At 42.6% G+C, this 18,937-nt stretch overlaps 3 protein-coding genes and 1 non-coding gene across 4 annotated transcripts in view; 2 read left to right on the plus strand and 2 right to left on the minus strand.

Annotated features, from left to right (window-relative positions):
• LOC140456852 (uncharacterized) overlaps positions 1 to 8,674 on the plus strand; it is a 36,666-nt gene extending 27,992 nt beyond the window's left edge. Inside the window, 2 exon segments of the mRNA XM_072550784.1 lie at positions 489 to 1,823; positions 1,825 to 8,674. Coding sequence (XP_072406885.1) covers positions 489 to 1,823; positions 1,825 to 2,119 — 1,630 coding nt within the window. The 3' untranslated portion in view covers positions 2,120 to 8,674.
• LOC140457230 (uncharacterized) overlaps positions 1 to 18,937 on the minus strand; it is a 78,884-nt gene that overhangs the window by 51,100 nt on the left and 8,847 nt on the right. The window contains exon 4 of the mRNA XM_072551367.1: positions 18,077 to 18,078. Coding sequence (XP_072407468.1) covers positions 18,077 to 18,078 — 2 coding nt within the window. The remainder of the gene's footprint in view (positions 1 to 18,076; positions 18,079 to 18,937) is intronic.
• Positions 5,183 to 6,438, minus strand: LOC140457207 (general transcription factor II-I repeat domain-containing protein 2A-like). Its single transcript, XM_072551285.1, is given in 2 exon segments — positions 5,183 to 5,816; positions 5,818 to 6,438. Coding segments are annotated over 2 exon segments (1,173 nt in total). The 3' UTR covers positions 5,183 to 5,264.
• On the plus strand, positions 18,183 to 18,255 carry trnar-acg (transfer RNA arginine (anticodon ACG)). Its single transcript has one exon. It is a non-coding gene; the product is annotated as a tRNA-Arg (tRNA).

Raw genomic sequence — 18,937 nt, forward strand, 5'->3', positions numbered from 1 at the left:
CAGATTCACACTAGGGAAAAGCTCTCAGAATGGCCTAGTTGGAATGTTTCTACTTGTTGGTGAATCCATCAGAAGGCCCTGAAAGCAATTTATCAATTTCACAGGGAACTGCAGGTATTTTTTTCCTTAGTTTGTCAAATATGTAACTTACTACTACACAAAGCAGTTGAGATTCCAGGCATTCAAAGAAATGTAAATGGAACACGTAAGAAAGGAAATTAGAAAGATACACTGAAAGATAGACCAGGTGGCCAGTTTGTTCCTTGTATACCTGAGATAACTCTTTTGTAAACTCAATTTTCAGGCTATTGGAAGAGGAAGATTTGATGTCAAGAAAATCAAACCAAACCTCATCTCTCGTTCCACTGGGCCCTGAAGATTTGCAAATCTGAAGGGAGTTAGTTCACTGTTTCAGGTGGAAACTGGTGAGAGGCCGCTCCTGCTATTGGAAGAGGTTGACCCAGCTGGAAGACATGTTGATGAAATAGCGAGAGACTGTTCACCTGCTCAGTGTGTGGGAAGAGCTTCAGTTGTTCATCCAACCTGCAGGCACACCAAGTTGATCACATTGAGAATCATCTTCACCACTCTGCCTCTCGGGACAGCTTTGATTCCTTTTGCGGAAGATTCCAAAGTCACATTGAGAGGCCGTACAGTTGCTACCACCATGGAAAGAGATTTAGTCTATTATCCTGCCTCGGTGAGCACCAGCTCCTTCACATTCATGAGAGACCGTTCAGCTGCTCGCACTGTTGGGAGGTTTTCACTGGGCCAGAGGATCTCGCTGAGCACCAGCAAGTTCACACCAAAGAAAAGCTGTTCAGCTGCTCCCACTGTGGGAAGAGATTCACTCCGACCTCCCATTGCATTAATCACCAACAGGTTCACTCGGCCAAGAGACCTTTTAAATGTTCTAAGTGTGAGAAGACGTTTAAAAGAAAGATTCATCTCTTGAACCATCAGACCACGCACATCAAGGAGAGATTGTTTTTCTGCTCCGTGTGTGACAAGAGATTTACTCATCTATTCCATCTCCTGACACACAAACAGATTCACACCGGGGAGAGGCCATTCAGCTGCTCTGCATGTGGGAAGGGATTCAATTGGGCATTTGACCTTTCAACACACAAGCGTGTTCACACTGGAGAGAAGCCATTTTTGTGTTCAGTGTGTGGGAGGGGATTCACTCATGGGACCTACCTTCTGATGCACAAACGCATTCATACAGGAGAGAAGCCATTTTCTTGCTCAGTGTGTGGGAAGAAATTCAGTCAGTTGTCTGTCCTACTGACACACCAGCAGGTTCACACTGGAGAGAGGCCATTCTCCTGCTCAGTATGTGGAAAGAGTTTCCCTCTGATGTGTCACTTTTTGATTCACAAACGTGTTCACACTGGGGAGAGGATGTATGTTTGTGGCATGTGTGGGAGGGGATTTACTTGCTTCCAACACCCGCAGAAAGACCGTCGTTTTCACAACAGAAAGAAGGTGTTCACCTGCTCAGTGTGTGGGAAGGAATTCACTCTGTTGTCCAGATTGCAGAGACACCAACGCATTAACGCTGGGGAGAGGCCGTTCACCTGCCTTTTGTGTGGAAAGAAATTTCCTCAGCCATATGATTTGGTGAGACACAAGCAAGTTCACAACAGGAAGAAGGTGCTCACTTGCCCTGTGTGTGGGAAGAAATTCGCTCAGCCTTCTAAGCTCGAAGCACACAAGCGTGTTCATACCGGGGAGAAGCCATTGCTCTGCGCCGTATGTGGGAAGCGTTTTCCTCGTTTGCCCTACCTTAGGATACACGAGCGAATTCACACGGGAGAGGCTGTACATCTGTCCCGTGTGTGGTCAGGGGTTTGTTTGTTTGTTCCACCTTGTGAGACACCAACGTAGTCACAGTGGGGAGAGGCCGTTTAAATGCTATGTGTGTGGGAAGGGATTCACTGATCCATCCCACCTGCAGACACACTACAGAGTTCATGCCAGGGAGAGGCAGCTCACCTGCTCTTTGTGCAAACAGAGATTTAGCCGGCCAGCCTGCCTCCTGAAATACCAGCAAATTCATGTGTTTGAGGCAGAGCTAGATTCTGTTCTTGCTACTGTGAGACAGATGAAGGACTGAACCTTTTTCCTTTTGAACTCTCGATTATATTGTTTCTTGTCCCTTCAATTACTCACACCAACAGGTTCCAATACCTCCCAGGGTGACTCTGCTAATGTTGGTATCAAGGGCATGTGACAGTAATACTCCCAGGCATCACCAATATAAATCCCCAGCCTTACATCACATCTGCTGGACGGAGTGTGTGCATGTGTCTGAATACTTCTGTCGCCTTGAATGTGTGAATAGAGCACCTGGTTTTAATGTAAATCAGCACAGTGTATTGAAGAGAGGCGTGCAGGCTGCTGACAGTATGTTATGCTTTCAGTTTGCACCTGTGCTGCTCTGATTTTTACCTAGAGTGGACAATGTCTGAACTTTTGTTCAAAAGTTTAATAGATATAGGAGCAAAATTAGGCCATTTGGCCCATTAAGTCTGCTCCACCATTCAGTCATGGTTGATATGCTCTTCACGCCCTTTTCGCTGCCTTCTTCTCATAACCCTTCAACCCATTACCAATTAAAAATCGGTCTAACTCCTCCTTAAATTTACTCACTGTCCCAGCATCCAACACACTTTGGGTAGCAAATTCCACAGATTTACAGCTGTTTGAGAGAAGTAGTTTCTCTTCAACCCTTTTAAATTTGCTAACCATTATCCTAAGACTACGACTTCTCGTCCTAGAATGCCCCATGAGGAAACTTCTGTTCCATCTTTATTTTTTCCATACTGTTTTCATCTTGAATACCTCAATTTGATCTCCCCTCATTCTTCTAAATTCCAGAGCGAATAAGCCGAAACTGTTCAATCTCTCTCCGTAAAACAAAGCCCTCATTTCTGGGATTAATCTAGCGAACCTCTTCTGAAATGTCCCCAACGCCACTACATCCTTCCTCAAATAAGAGGACCAAAAGTGTGCATAGTTTTCTGGGTGTGGTCTCACCAGTGCCTTGTATAGTTGCACTAATACTTCCATACTTTTATATTCTATTCTTTTAGCTATAAAAGCCAAGGGAGCACCCCAAAGTCTCTCCCCATTTACATAATAGATCACATTTCAATTTTTTCTACCAAAGTGCACCACCAGACACTTATCCACATTAAACTCTGTCTGCTACATTTTTGCCCACTCTCCTAACCTATCTATATTCATTTGTAAGGTTATTTCCTCATTGCAATTTGCCATCCAACCTATGTTTGTATCATCTGCGAATTTGGCCATAGAGCCTTCCAACTTTGTATTCTAGTTGTTAATTAGATTGTAAATAGCTGGGGTCCAAGGACTTAACCCTGCAGCATCCCACTAGTTAAATCTTGCTGTCCAGAAAAAAAAATTATCCCGCTTCTTTGTCTTCAGTCCATCAGCCAGTCACCTATTCAAGCTAATAAATTACTCCTAATCCCATATGATCTAAGCTTGTGAATTAATGTTTTGTGCAGCACCTTATCAAATACCTTCCAGAAATCCAAATATATTGCATCTATACAATCCCCATTATCCACTTTGCTTGCTACATCTTCAAAAGAAGTCTAGCAAATTAGTCAAACATGATTTATCCATCATAAAACCATGCTGACTCCCAATGGGTAGCGTTTTGATTTTCCAAATGTCATGATTTTGCTGCCTTGATAATCGATTCTAACACTTTGCCAACAACAGATGTTAAACTAACTGGTCTGTAATTTCCCACATATTGTTTCCCTCCCTTTTTGAATAAGGGCGGTACGTTAGCATTTTTCCAATCTACTGGAATCTTTTCCCATGTTTAGGGAGTTTTGGAATATTGTAACTAATGGATCCACTATTTCTGCTACCACTTTCTTTAATACCCTAGCATATAAGCCATCAGGCAAGGGGAATTGTCTGCCCTCAATTCTAATCGTTTGCTGATTACGTTCCCCCCCCATTGATGTTGATTGTTTCAATTCTACCTATTCTATTGCCTCTGACTTGCCCGTTCCAATAGGAATGGTTTTATTGTCCTCCACTGTGAAAACTGAGGCAAAGTGTTGATTTTAGCATCTCTACCATTTCCGTGCTCCCCATTATTAACTCTCTGGTTTCATTTTCCAAGGGACCAACATTCTTAACGACTCTCTTCAGTTTTATACACCTATAGCCTTTATTATCCTTTTTAATGTTTGGTGCTAGTTTTCATATTTTACCTTGGCTCTTTTTATGAATTTTTTTTGTATCCCTTTGTTTAGATTAGATTAGATTAGATTGGATCCAGTGTGGAAACAGGCCTTTTGACCCAACAAGTCCACACCGACCCGCCGAAGCGCAACCCACCCAGACCCATTCCCCTACACTTACCCCTTCGCCTAACACTACGGGCAATTTAGCATGGCCAATTCACCTAACCTGCACATTTTTGGACTGTGGGAGGAAACCGGAGCACCTGGAGAAAACCCACGCAGACACAGGGAGAATTACGTTTGAAAGTTTCCCAATTTTCCAGCCTGCCACAGGCCTTTGCAATATGGTAAACCTTGGTTTTAACTTTATATTGTCCTTGACCACCACCTATAGAATTTTCTTTCCTCACTGGGTTATATTTTAGTTGGGAGGAATTGAGTAGCTCCTTAAACATCTGCCACTGCTCATCTGCTCTTTTAGCCTTCCTGCCCAATTGACTCGGGCCAAATCTATCCTCATGCCTATGTAATTTCCTTTGTTTAATTTCAGAACACCAATATTGGTCTCCACTTTCTCACCCCCAAACTGAATTGTGAATTCAATCGCCCGATGGTCACTACTCCCTAGAGCAGGGGTGAGCAATTAATTCTTCCTAGGGGGCCACATGAAAAACCTGAGTTGTGTTGGAGGGCCGAACCAACAATAGGTTGAACATAATTCTGCTCAGTATTAATTTTCTCCCATTGTTAAAAAGTACTAAATTATATAGTTTTGCACTGAAACTTATAATCAAATAAATAAGGATATTCTGTTACAATAAAGATATGAAATTGTGGAGTATGTCAAATATAGAAGAAATAAACAGTAAAAACAATAATTTCAATATTTCATTTTATTTTTAACATGTTAATCTCACAAACCAATAATGAAAAGTTGTTTCATTATTGTTCAGTATTACAAACAACAAACCACTCCATACAAAAAGCAATAAGTGCTTTTGATGTTTTTCAGTTCATTTCACTTGTTTAGTGAGGAAACTCCAGTCTGTTTTGGGCTTGAACAAATGCACTGAAATCTGGTTGCATGTCTGAGCTGGATATGCAAAGGACAGCTGAGAGGTGATCATCATAGATAGAGGGTCTGTATTTGGATTTGTTGAACTTCATCACTGAGAATGTCTGTTCACATATATAGTTGGATCCAAAGAGGACTAGGATCTTCTGAGCATGCCTCCTCATGTGGGGAAAGTTCTCCTCTTTGAGGGAAGAGTAAAAATCAAGCAGTGAGACTGACCTAAAGTACTCTGCCAGAGGTGTGTCAGACTGCAGGTCAATGAGTTCAAGCTGAACATCACTAAGTGTATTCTCCATATTGCATGTAAATGGGGAAAAAAGTATGTGCATTTCATTCTCAATAACTTTAAAGTCTTTAAATCGCCTTGAAAATTCACCATGCAGTGCTTCTAACATAGATGAATACCTGTGGAGGTGATCAGCTGAAGGTGCGGCTTCCTTCAGTGTTGGCAAGTGGGTGAGAAGGCTGTCCTCCATTTGGCTTGAAAGAAGCTGCAACTTTTCTCATAAAAGCCTTCACCAGGTTGTACATTTCATGCACAAAAAGGCCCTTGCACTGCAATTTCACATTTAGTTCATTCATAAGTGCAGTCGCATCAACAGCAAAACCAAGGTCTGCAATCCAGTCTGCATCTGAAAGCTGTGGAATGCCATTCCCTTTCTTCACACAGAAATCTTGAATCTCTTCTCTCAGGTCCCATACACTTTTTTTCAGCATTTTGCCCAGGCTGAGCCACCTGACAGCTGTGTGGTAGCCTATGTCACGATGTTCAGTCTCATTTTCCTCCAAAAGTGCAACAAACTGCCTGTGATTCAAAGCTCTTGCCCTGATGAAGTTAACTATTTTAGTTACAACATCAACCACGTGGTTAATTTTTAACACTGACTTACACAATGCTTCCTGATGTATAATACAATGCAAAAATACCAATTTCTGTTTGGGGTCAATTTCTGTCACGTTATCCTGCATTCTCTTTAAGAGTCCAACATTTTTTCCTGTTAAATTTGGACAACCATTCGTTGTCACACCTACCAGCTTGTCCCATTTTAGTCCCAACGTGTCCAAATGTAAATTTACCTCCGTGAACATATCATTACCAGTTGTTGTTCCTTTCATTGATTGCATGGCTGCCAGCTCCTCCGTGATTTTAAAGCCTGTAGTTATCCCACATATGAAGATGAGTAGCTGGGCTGTGTCACGTACGTTGAAGCTCTCATCCAAAGCCAAGGGGGGAAAAAAAAGTCAAAGTTGACCGCTCTGTGCTGCAGCTGAAGCTCCAGATTTCTCGCGATGTCCCCAATCCTTCTCATTACAATGCAGCGGGAGAGGGGCACATTCTCAAATGCCTCCTTTTTCTCCAGGCATATTAGTTCTGCAGAGTCCAACAAGCACTCCTTCATAAACTCTCCATCAGAAAGCAGTTTACTGTTTCTGGCGATTTTGTGGGATATGACATGACTTGTCTTGACAGCTGTATGTCTGGATATGTGAATTTTCGTAAAAGGTCTTTGCTGGTTATGCAGCTTAGCTCGCAAAGCATCCAACTCCCTTGCCCGCTCTTGATCAGACAAGTTGTTGTACTTCTCGGCATGTTTGGTCACGTTGTGGCGATTCAAATTATTATCCTTGAACACAGCGACCTGTGCACCACAAACCAAACACACTGCTTTACCTCCGATTTCTGTAAATAAATATCTAGCAGTTCATGTCTTGTTAAAAACGTGGCATTCCGTATCAACCTTCCTTTTTTTTGGCGTGAGCTGACATTTTGAGGGCTAGCCAGCAAGCATCACTTTCAGCTGTTCGTGCACGCACGACATACGTGTGCATGTGCGTCCGTATGCAAATAAAAAAAGCATCCTTTTCAAAACAAAAGCAACGGTTGTATTCCATGCATGGCGTAAATACGTTTTCATTTAAGTTCTACTTTAAGATTGACCTCTTGCGGGCCAGACAGGAATGACCAAAGGGCTGGATTTGGCCCGCTGGCCGTAAAATGCCCAGGTCTACCCTAGGGAATCCTTAACCATGATGTCATCAATTAATCTCTCCTCATTACACAATACCAAATCCAGAGTAGCCTGATCCCTGGTTGGTTCCACAATATACTGCTCCAAGAAACAATTTCTAATATATCCAATGACCTTTGCCTCCAGGTTACTCTTGCCAATTTGATTCTTTCAATCTATATGCATGTTAAAATTAACCATGATTATTGCCATACCTTTCTTCCAAGCCTCTAATATTTCACTGCGGAACTACAGTACTGTTTGGGGACCTATAGATTACTCCTCCTAAGGACTACTTCTCTTTGCTACTTTTTATATTCTTATAGCTCAGACTTATTGCACATCTCCATCTCCTGCGCTTATATCATTTCTCATTACAGCACTGATCCCTTCCTTCATCAGCAAAGCTACACCATGTCCTTTTCCTTTCAGTCTATTTTTCCGATATGCTGAATACCCTTAGATATTCAATTCCCAGACCTGGTCTCCTTGTAACCATGTCTCAGTAATTGTTACAAAATTTGTATCCTTTTGTCTTGCGCCATTGTTTCACATGCTTTGTGCATTTAGATACAAAGCTTTTAAGTTTGTTCTGCTGATAGATTTCCCTACTTCTTTATAATTTCCTTGTGCTTAAAGATATTCACCTGTTCTGTTCCTCACCTTTTTGTGTCTGTTAACCATCTGCCACATTACTAACCTGCGCTCTTATCTCCTCCTTTAATTTGACGCATACCCAACCCACATCACCAGATCGTTTAAACCCCTGTCTATAACCCTCGTCCTCGCATGATTCAGGTGAAGACTGTCCCATCATAAGAATTTGATGGCAGGACAAAATCTTGAACAGAGAGGTTTTCTATTGTGCTAGGTTCTATAACATGGAGGCTACTCTCCAAATGATTCAACTTAAATAACCAGGCTATGTCACCTATGTGGCCGATTACAGAATCCCAAGAGGTCCTTCAATGGGCAACAGTACAGTAAAAACAAAACAGGGAGCTCAGGAAACCACACAACACTGCAGAGGTTCCTCGGAACCAACTACAACAATGTGAACTATCCGTTCTGTGAATGTCCAGTCTGGTCCCACATTGGACTCAGGCATGAGAGCACCTACGGAAGACAATGAAATCATTTACAGCTTGGGCATACTTCCAGTAATAATCAGTTAACCCCAGATTTGGTTCTGTCCTCTGGACTTATTAACTATCCTTTATTGTAATCCTAAAAACTCTGAATAGGCTTTGGGGACTCTGTAATTGGGGGATAGATAATATCCTTTACAAATCGGGTAACTGTCCTCTTGTCAGTATTCCTGAAGTGCTGTTAATAAAGTCACTGGAATTCAATCTGTTGTGAGCTTGATTTGTCTGATATGTGAAAGTACAGGTTCAATATTCAGAGTCGACAAGGCAACAAGCAATGGAGATATTATTTATTCACAGGAAAAAGTACGACGCAGCTGTATGATGTGGGCACTGGCCGGTCCCATTGCGAACTGCAGCGATCACATCTGCAGCAAGTGTTGGTCGCTGGAGGAACTCCGACCCAAAACTGATGATCTGGAATCTGAGCTTCAAATACTGTGGCACATCTGGGAGGGGGAGAAGGACCTGGACTCTTTGTTTCAGGAGTTGGTCACGTCTGGTAGATTAAGTACTTCAAATTTAATAGTGATCAGGGACAGCACAGTGTTGACTGCAAATGAGGCAGATTGGAGGGCTCCTGAGTTCAGGAATGGAGGAATCTGTGCAGTTGACCTTGTACAACATGTATGAGGTACTGGGTGCCTGTGGGGATGAGGAAAAGGGCTGTGGGTGGGGAGGAGTGATACAGCTGACCACGGCACCATGGTGCAAGGGGCCATTCAAGAGGGGAGAGCAAAAAGACAAGCGGTAGTTTTAGGGGACTCTGTAATTAGGAGATAGATAGTATCATTTGTATGTAGGATTGTGAGTCCTTCATGATATGTTGCCTGGGTGCAGGACATCTCTGACTGACTTGAATGGTTATTGGAGTGGGAGGCCGAGGATCCAGTTATTGTGGTCAACGCTGGGACAAACAGTATAGGCAAGGTGAGGAAGGAGGATCTCTTTGGGGATTATCAAACACTAGGAATAAAATTAAGGAACAGGTTCTCAAGGATTATAAACTCTGGATTACTACCTGAGCCATGTGTAAATTGGTTTAGGGATAAGAAAATTAGGGAAATAAACTCGTGGTGTGGGGAAGAGGGGTTCCATTTCATAGGCTGTTTTGGAATGGGAGGGATCTGTACCAATGGGATAGTCTCCACCTGAACCGATCTGGAACCTTTGTTCTCGTGAAAAGGATTATTAGGGTAGTCACTAGGACTTTAAACTAGTGAGTTGGGAGCAAGGAAAGGGGAAAGTGACAGGAAGTATGGTGGTAAATAATTGCAGTACAATTTTTACAGGCATTAGTTGTTTGTTTATTGCCTGCCCCAATGTGATATTATTATTTGGTGCTCTTTTAGACTACACCTATCAGAGACTACACGTATTGACACGGTGGCACAGTGGTTAGCACTGCTGCCTCACAGCTCCAGAGACCTGGGTTCAATTCCCACCTCAGGCGACTGACTGTGTGGAGTTTGTATGTTCTCCCCGTGTCTGCGTGGGTTTCCTCCAGGTTCTCCGGTTTCCTCCCACAGTCCAAAGATGTGCAGGTCAGGTGAATTGGCTATGCTAAATTGCCTGTAGTGTTAGGTTAGGGGTATGGGTGGGTTGCGCTTCGGCAGGGCGATGTGGACTTGTTGGGCTGAAGGGCCTGTTTCCACACTATAAGTAATCTAATTTCCACCCAAATGGATTGAACCTTATTCTCCATACAACCTATATCATTTCTCACCCTGCCCTGATGTCATCCTTAAATATCAGAGGTACACCACTTCCCTTACCTCCCTGTCCTTTCAAATAGTTTGCTGCCCCAGGATATTTAACTCCCAGTTGTGACCATCCTACATCCTACAACACACTCTCATTCTCTCACTCCTTCACACTCACGCAAGCATACGTACACACAAGTCGATAGGGCGAATTTTATTTGCAGATAAATTTACTTTGTTCAAAAAGCACACAATCTGTAGGCACTCAATCCATGTGACATTTTATCAATTCATACTTTGGAAGTAGAGCCAGTCTGACTCAAGGTTGGGATACAGACTGATTCTAACCCCACACCTTCAATGCAATGTGTGAGCTGAGGTGTCACTTTTTTTCTTATTAAACCTTAAGTTATCTCAGGAATGTGACTCAAAAGAAGTTCTGAGATTCATATATTAATCAATTGAAATCTGCAACCCTATTCTAAGTGATGAAAGACTTAACATCAATATAATTTTGTTCAATACATCACACCAGTTGTATGACATTTTGATCTTTCTCTATAAAGTGTGTCCTATGATACTGCTCCACAGCATACCTGATAAAGGAGCAGAAGGAGCCAGTGCTTCAGAAGATTGTACTTCCAAGTAAACACACCTACATCTACCAACTGCCTTCCAAGACATCTTTCCCAGTCCCACCCTCTTCTATGTATCTCTTAGCCTCCCAACTACGTTCCTGATGAAGTGCTTAGGTCCAAGATGTCAATTCTCCTGCTCATCAGATGCTGCCTGACTTGCTGTGCTTTTCCAATACCACTTTTTAACTTTCAAACAAACCTTTTGGACTATAACCAGGTGTTGTGAGATTTTTAACTATTTCCACCCCAGTTCAAACTGGCACCTCCACATCATGCTAAATAAAAAGGAAAGCAGCAAGTTAGCATGTGTGCAGGAGGTTTAACTACATGGTAGACTATGAAAGAAGTAGAAAGGAAGGATAATGCAGAAGATATCATTAATGGAGATGTTAGAATTCATAAAGAGAGAACAAAAATTAGCATAAAAAGCACTTTACCTGATTGCTTGAAGCATATATAACAAGGTCGATGAGGTAATGGCACAAATAATTGCAAATGAAAATGATTTAGTAGCCATTGCAGAGTCATGGTTGCAGGATGGTCACAACTTGGAGTTAAATATCCAGGGGTATCAAACTGCTCGAAAGAAAGACAGGGAGTCTTTATTTAAAGACGATGTCATGGTGGTGAGAGATGGTAGGTTCTATGGAGAATAAGTTTTAATCCATTTGGGTGGGAAATGAGAAATTTTAAGAAAAAATAGTCACTGATTTTTGATGTTTATGGTCTTCCAAATAATATTACATTGGGGTGGACAAATAACTATGCCTGTAAAAACAGTACAGCAAATATCACGGAGGATTTTAAGCTACATTTTGATTGGTCGAACAGATCGGTCAGGGTAGCCTTGAGGAGGTGTTCATTGAATGTATCCACAATAGTTTTCTTGAACAGTATGTAATGGAACCAACAAGGGAGCAAGCTATCCTAGATCTGGTCCTGTGCAATGAGACAGGAATAATTAATGATGTTAGGGATCCTCTTGGAAGGAGCGATCAGAGTATGGTTGAATTTAGAATACAGAAAAAGTGCAAAGATAAAATCCAATTCCAGGGTCCTGTGCTTAAACAAGTGAGACTACAATAGGATGAGGGAGGTTTTGGCTAAAGTAGACTGGACAAATGTTGGGGAATTATAGACCAGTTAGCTTAACTTCTGGAGTGGGAAGAATGCTTGAGTCTTATGAAGGAAGAAATAGCAAGGTGTCTCGACAGAAATTGACCTGTTGGGCAGATGAAGCATGGGTTCATGAAAGGCAAGGTCATGCTTCACTATTATTTTGGAATTCTATGAAGATGTTACAAAAAACTGCGGACAACAGGGACCCAGTAAATGTGGTATATCTAGATTTCCAAAAGGCATTCGACAAGGTGCCACACAAAAGGCTGCTGGATAAGATAAAGATGCAAGATGTTACAGGCAATAAATTAGCATGGATAGAAGATTGGTTAACCAATAGGAAACAAAGTGTGGGAATAAATGAATGTTATTCTGGTTGGCAATCAGTGACTAGTGGTCTGCCTCAGGAATCAATGGTGGGGCTGCAATCATTCACAATTTACATAGATTATTTGCAATTGGGGACCACGTGTAGTGTGTGTCAAAGTTTGTGGATGACACTAAGATGAGTGGTAGAGCAAAATGTACAGAGGACTGTGAAACTTTACAAAGAGACATAGATAGTTTAAATGAGTGGGCAAAGGTCTGGCAGATGGAATATGATGTCAATAAATGTGAAGTTATCCATTTCGGTAGGAATATTGTAACAGTAAAAAGGACTATTACTTGAATGGTAATAAATGGCAGCATGCTATTGTGCAGAGGGACCTGGGTGTCCTTGTCTATGAATCACATAAGATTGGTTTGCAGTTGCAACAGGTAATTAAGAAGGTAAATGGAATTTTGTCCTTCATTGCTAAATGGATAGAATTTAAAAGCAGAGAGGTTATGTTGCAGCTGTATAGGGTGATAGTGAATTTTGATCTCCCTAATTGAGGAGGGGGGGGCAAGCTGGTGGGAACTTATAAAAACATATACAGTTATGAAGGGAACAGATAAGATAAAAGTAGAGAAGATGTTTCCACTGGTGGGTGAAACTAGGACGAGAAGGCATAGCCTCAAAATTAGAGGGAAGCAGATTTAAGACTGAATTAAGGAGGAACCTCTTCACCTATCTGTGGAATTCCCCGCCCAGTGAAGTGGTTGAAGCTTCCTCAGCAAATGTTTTTAAAGCTAAGATCGATCATTTTTTGAACAGGAAAGGAATTAAGGGTTACAGTGAGAGGGTGGGTAAGTGGAGCTGAGGCCACAAAAAGATCAGCCATGATCTTATTTAATGGCGGAGCAGGTTCAAAGGGCCAGATGGCCTACTCCTAGTTCTTATGTTTAGATTAGATTAGTTACAGTGTGGAAACAGGCCCTTCGGCCCAACAAGTCCACACCGACCCGCCGAAGCGCATCCCATCCAGATCCATTGCCCTACATTTACTCCTTCACCTAACTCTACGGGCAATTTAGCATGGCCGATTCATCTAACCTGCACATTTTTTGGACTGTGGGAGGAAACCAGAGCACCTGGAGGAAACCCACGCAGAATGTGCAAACTCCACACAGACAGTCACTTGAGGCAGGAATTGAACCCGGGTTTCCAGCGCTGGGAGGCAGCAGTGCTGACCACCGCGCCACTCAATACATTATGACACAAAGTGTGATGCAGCTAATGACAATTTGTCACCATTGTGACTATTTATCAGTCAGTGCATTGAGTATAGGAGTTTGGAGGTCATGTTGCAGCTGTACACAGGACATTAAATTCCTTTCGGCCCAACTAGTCCACACCGACCCTCCGAAGAGTAACCCACCCAGACCCATTTCCCTCTGACTAATGCACCTAACACTATGGGCCAGGCCAATTCACCTAACTTGCACATTTTTTGGACTGTGGGAGGAAACCGGAGCACCTGGAGGTAAACCCACGCAGACATGGGGGGAATGTGCAAACTCCACACAGATGGTCACCCAAGGCTGGGATCGAACCTGGGACCCTGGTGCAGTGAGGCAGAAGTGCTAACCACTGAGTGACCTTAATTGAACAGAATACAAGGAGATCCCAACTGTAAGAAGCTGTTGGAGGCGCGAAGGGATCACTGCTGGGGCCTCAACCTTTTCTATAGCAATGATGTAGATGAAGGGATCAATGGATTGCTTGCTAATGGAAAGTAAGTTGTAAAGAGATTAATGGAGTTCAGATAGGTTGGGAATGTACAGTAAAAAGTGGCAGACATGAAAGTCTGCCTGTATCCTCTTTGGCATGAAGAAAAGAATCGCAGTTTACTATTTAAGTGAAGAGAGATTACAGAACTCTGTGGTACAGGCAGATCTGGATGTCCTGATAGATGTATTACAGAAAGGCATGCAGGTACAGCAAGTGGATAGAGAGGTCAATGAAGTAATTTAGTTCCAGGGGAATGATAGGCAAGCTCTGTTACAGTTGTATAGAGCATTGTTGAGATCTGGACCACTATGCACAGTTTTGGTTTACTTACATAAGTGCATTCGAAACAACTCAGTAGGTTCACAAAACTGGCTCCTGGAATGAAGAGGTTATCTTATGAGGAAAGGATGGTCAGGTTAAATATATATCCATTTAGATTTTAGTGAGAGAGAGGTGATCTTACTGAGACACAAGAAGTTGAGGGACTGGCAAGGTGGATGCTGAAATGATATTTCCCTTTGTCAGAAACAATAGGACTAAGGAGACACAGTTCAAAACTAAGGAGTGTCCTATTTAAGATGGAGATGGGAATGTTTTCCCTCAGAGGATCATGAGTGTGTTGAACTCCATTTCCCAAAAATTAATGAAGGCAGGGTCATTTAAAATGTTCAGTACAGAACTAGATAGATCTTTGATTAGTCAAAGGTTTATAGGGAGCAGACATTGGTTGATTGACAGATTGTCATGTACCACAATACAGTGTAAAGTATTGGTTTACATGCTAAACAGGCAGAATATACCATATGAAGTGCATGAGGGTAGCAGAACAGAATACAGTGTTACAGCCACAGAGGAGATGTACAGAGAGAGATCAGAATTAATATCTGAGAGATCCATTCAAAAGTCTGATAACAGGGAAGAAATTATACTTGAATTTGTTTGTAAGTTTATTCAAACTTGTATATCTTCTGGCCAATGTAAGGGGTTGGGAGAGACTATAACCGGGGTGGGAGGGGTCTTTGCTTATGTTTGTTGGTTTCCTAAGGCCGTGGGTAATATATAGGTGAAGTTGATGGATGGAAGGCTGGTTTGCATGATAGACTGGGAAGAGCAGTTGCCATACCAAGCTATGATGCATCCAGATAGGATGCTTTCTATGATGCAACTGTCGAATTGGTAAGACTCCTAGTTGACATGCTGAATTTCCTTAGCCTCCTGAGGAAGGAGAGATGTTGTTGTTGCATCTAAACAGGACAGACTATTGGTGATCGTCACTCCCAGGAACTTGATGCACTCAAACATCACCTCACCTCGTGCAGACAGGGGCATGCCTTCCACTCCACTTCCTGAAGTCAATGAGCAGTTCCTTCATTTTGCTGATGTTGATAGAGAAATTGTCTTTACGCCATGTCACTAAGCACTCAATCTCTTTCCTGTATACTGTCTCGTCACTGTTTGTGATCCAACCTACAACTGTGGTGTCCTCCACAAATTTGTAAATTAAGTTAGGGGTGGAGTTAGGCCAGGAGAAAGTGAGGACTGCAGTGCTGGAGTACCAGAGTTGAAAAATGTGGTGCTGGAAAAACACAGCAGGCCAGGCAGCATCCGAGGAGCAGGAGAATCGACGTTTCGGGCATAAGCCCTTCTTCAGGAGTTTGGCCACCAAGGAAGGAAAGCTGAGACCACAATCAGATCAGCCATGATATTACCCATGGCAAGGCAGGTTTGGGAGGCCATATGGCCTACTTTTGCTCTAAATTGTATTTTCTGGCATACAAATGAGAGTAAGCTTAGTGGGAATAGGATCAGTTAAGTGGAATGTAAGTCTCAAAGGTGAGGAGAGCTGTTAGAAATCATTGTGGGAGATTAGAGAGAAACTTTAAAAAATGCAATTTCAGGAAATTGCTTTTCCAAATCTGTCAGAAAATGTAGGACTCCCATTAAAGTTTTATTGTCAACTGACCTCTGAATGACTGCATTGTGTCGTTTGACTCAGGCAAGCCTTGCAAAATAGCAACAAATTTTTAAAACTCTCCTGTTTCATCAGTCCTAACAATGGATTCTCCTCAGATTGTTTTCAATTATCTACAAACCTTTCTTATTAATGCACCAATGCAGCTGGCCTTCGTGCTCCATCCTTTGTAAATTTATTGTAAACCGGATGTTTGAGTCCATGTAGTGGCCGCTGTGTTACATCACTGAAGTTGCATTTTGAACTTCTACTTCACTCCATTTGTGTACTTGACTCTGCGTCAGTCCATACATCTCTTTCTCAAACATAAAACCGTACCTTGTTCTTCTCTCCCTCTGTTGCTTTCTTAATACTTTTTGAATTCTCACTTTTCCTATGTGTCACTAATATCTAGGTCCTGTACCTTCACTCTGTCCGTAATCACCTGTACGTGATTGCATATTGATGGTGTGTTAGAAGGAGCTTGTTTCTAGAGAGGAATCACCACATCCTTTTTGGTTCCTTGAAGAATTGAATGACGAAGAAGAAGAAAAAATTTGGAGGTGCCGGTGTTGGACTTTAATTGTACAAAGTTAAAAATCACACAACACCAGGTTAGAGTCCAACAGGTTTATTTGGATGCACTAGCTTTCGGAGTGATGCTCCTTCGTCAGGTAGGTGATGAAGGAGCAGCGCTCCAAAAGCTAGCACTTCCAAATAAACCTGTTGGAATCTAACATGGTGTTGTGTGATTTTTAAAACAGAAAACATCACCTGAGACTCTGCATAGAAGTAGAGTCATAGAGAAGTACAGCACGGAAACAGACCCTTCGGTCCAACTCATCCATGCCAACCCAGATAACCTAACCTAATGTAGTCCCATTTCCCAGCACTTGGCTCATATCCCTCTAAACCCTTCCTATTCATATACCCATCCAGATACCTTTTAAATGCTTCAATTGTACCAGCCTCTACCATTTCCTCTGGCAGCTCATTCCATATACGGACCACCCTCTGCATTCGAAATTAGTGGATATGTTTTTGGAAATTTGCAAGGATAACCTCATCTCTTCAAATTCAACTTTTTAAAAACATTTCCTCCACTATCATCATTATCCTGTTACTGAACACTCCAAAGAACAAAATCTGTCGCAAAATAGATTCAAATACTATAATCTGCTATTGCAATGCTGCTTTACATATACTTCCTCTAGTTCAAACCCTCACTTTTTATCTGAAATTAACTTAAAGATCCAACACCCTTCCAACAAGGATAATTTTCCTTTGTTCCTCACAGTGTTGTTATTATACTCCTTTCCTTCACAGATATTTATAAAATTTATCTTGACAAATGTCCAGATTTTCTCCTATTGGAGTCAGCAATCTTTTAGCATCCCACGACCAGATGGCTGAGCAGTAATATCACTGAATTGTTAATCCAAAAACTCAAGCAATGTTCTTCTCTCAACGAGCCTTTATATATATATATATATATATATTTAATTCCGTGTAGAAACACGCATCCCCCTAACGGCTTCATGGATAAGCCAACACGATTGAGCAGGGATATTTAAATCGGTCAGATTTCTAATTCCAGCCAACCACTGGAGAGCAGGCAGCCGCCTTTCAGAAGTCTTAGTGACGTTGGTAAGTTTGTTGTCTGCGGGACGCGCATTTCTGCAACTGAGTGCACCCTCCCGGCAGAAACGTGAGCACTGCAGGCTGCAAAAAGCAAACAGCGTGCACCAGAAAACATGCACTGCCGGGTTGAGGCGTGAAAAAACGGCAGTGGTTTAACACCAAACGGCTTCCTCGCGGTCTTGTGTGCCCCAACACTCCTGAGAAAGGCGCTTCCCCCATCCCCGCTCAATCCAGGCTGTCTCCCAAACAGCCCTGAACTTCCCTCGGACTCACTCCGAACCGACGTGCAGTCGGGAAAAGGGGGTGCTCGATTTCCCAAGAGTACGAACCTCTCCACTCCTGTTCGTATCGAACACATTTCTCCCACTCGAGGGAGAAAAGTACTTAAAAATCCCTTTTCGCAGACCTTCAGTCTCCACTGATGCTGAGTTTCTCCAGCACTTTCTGTTTTAATGTCACGTCTCCAGCGTCCACAATAAATTGCTTTCACTTTAATGATGATGATAAATATTTTTAACATTCTATCTCTGTAGGAGGTGCCACAAAAGTAAACCTTTTTCAATGAGGGCCAGTGGCGCAATGGATAACGCGTCTGACTACGGATCAGAAGATTGTAGGTTCGACTCCTACCTGGCTCGTAATAGTTTTTTTTGCAAACTCTGCATCCTGTTTGTGCATGATTCATCCTCAAACTCTGAAAATAAATCGTTCTTTCTCTTTTTCTCCACAGATGCTTCCAGACCTCCTGAGTTTCTCCAGCATTTCCTGTGTTTGTCTTAAACAGAAAATTCTGCCATTCTCCCGTCCGGGCGGCACAGTGGCTCAGTGGTTAGCACTGCTGCCTCACAGTGACCCAGGTTCAATTCCCGCCTCGGGCAACTGTCTGTGTGGAGTTTGCACGTTCTCCCCGTGTCTGCGTGGGTTTCCTCCGGGTGGTCTGGTTTCCTCCCATAGTCCAAAGATGTGCAGGTTAGGGTGGATTGGCCATGCTCAATTGCCCATAGTGTTAGGTGCATTAGTCAGAGGGGAATGGGTCTGGGTGGTTTACTCTTCGGAGGGTCAGTGTGGACTAGTTGGGCCGAAGGGTCTGTCTCCACACTGTAGGGAATCTAATCTAAGCTAAATTTGACATAAACAGTCAATGCTGAAGACACCAGCAGATCTGGCAGCACCTGGGAAGAGGGGGAAAAAAAAAGCAAAGCCAGCATTTCGAGCCCAGACTGAGTCCCGTTTGGAGACGGAGCAGCATCCCAGACACTGGCAGGACATTCAGTGATAACAAAAAGCCGAGCATAAGGCTTGAGGAAGGGCGAGCGATAG

Source organism: Chiloscyllium punctatum, chromosome 31 (assembly GCF_047496795.1).
Source record: "Chiloscyllium punctatum isolate Juve2018m chromosome 31, sChiPun1.3, whole genome shotgun sequence".
Taxonomy (NCBI): domain Eukaryota; kingdom Metazoa; phylum Chordata; class Chondrichthyes; order Orectolobiformes; family Hemiscylliidae; genus Chiloscyllium; species Chiloscyllium punctatum.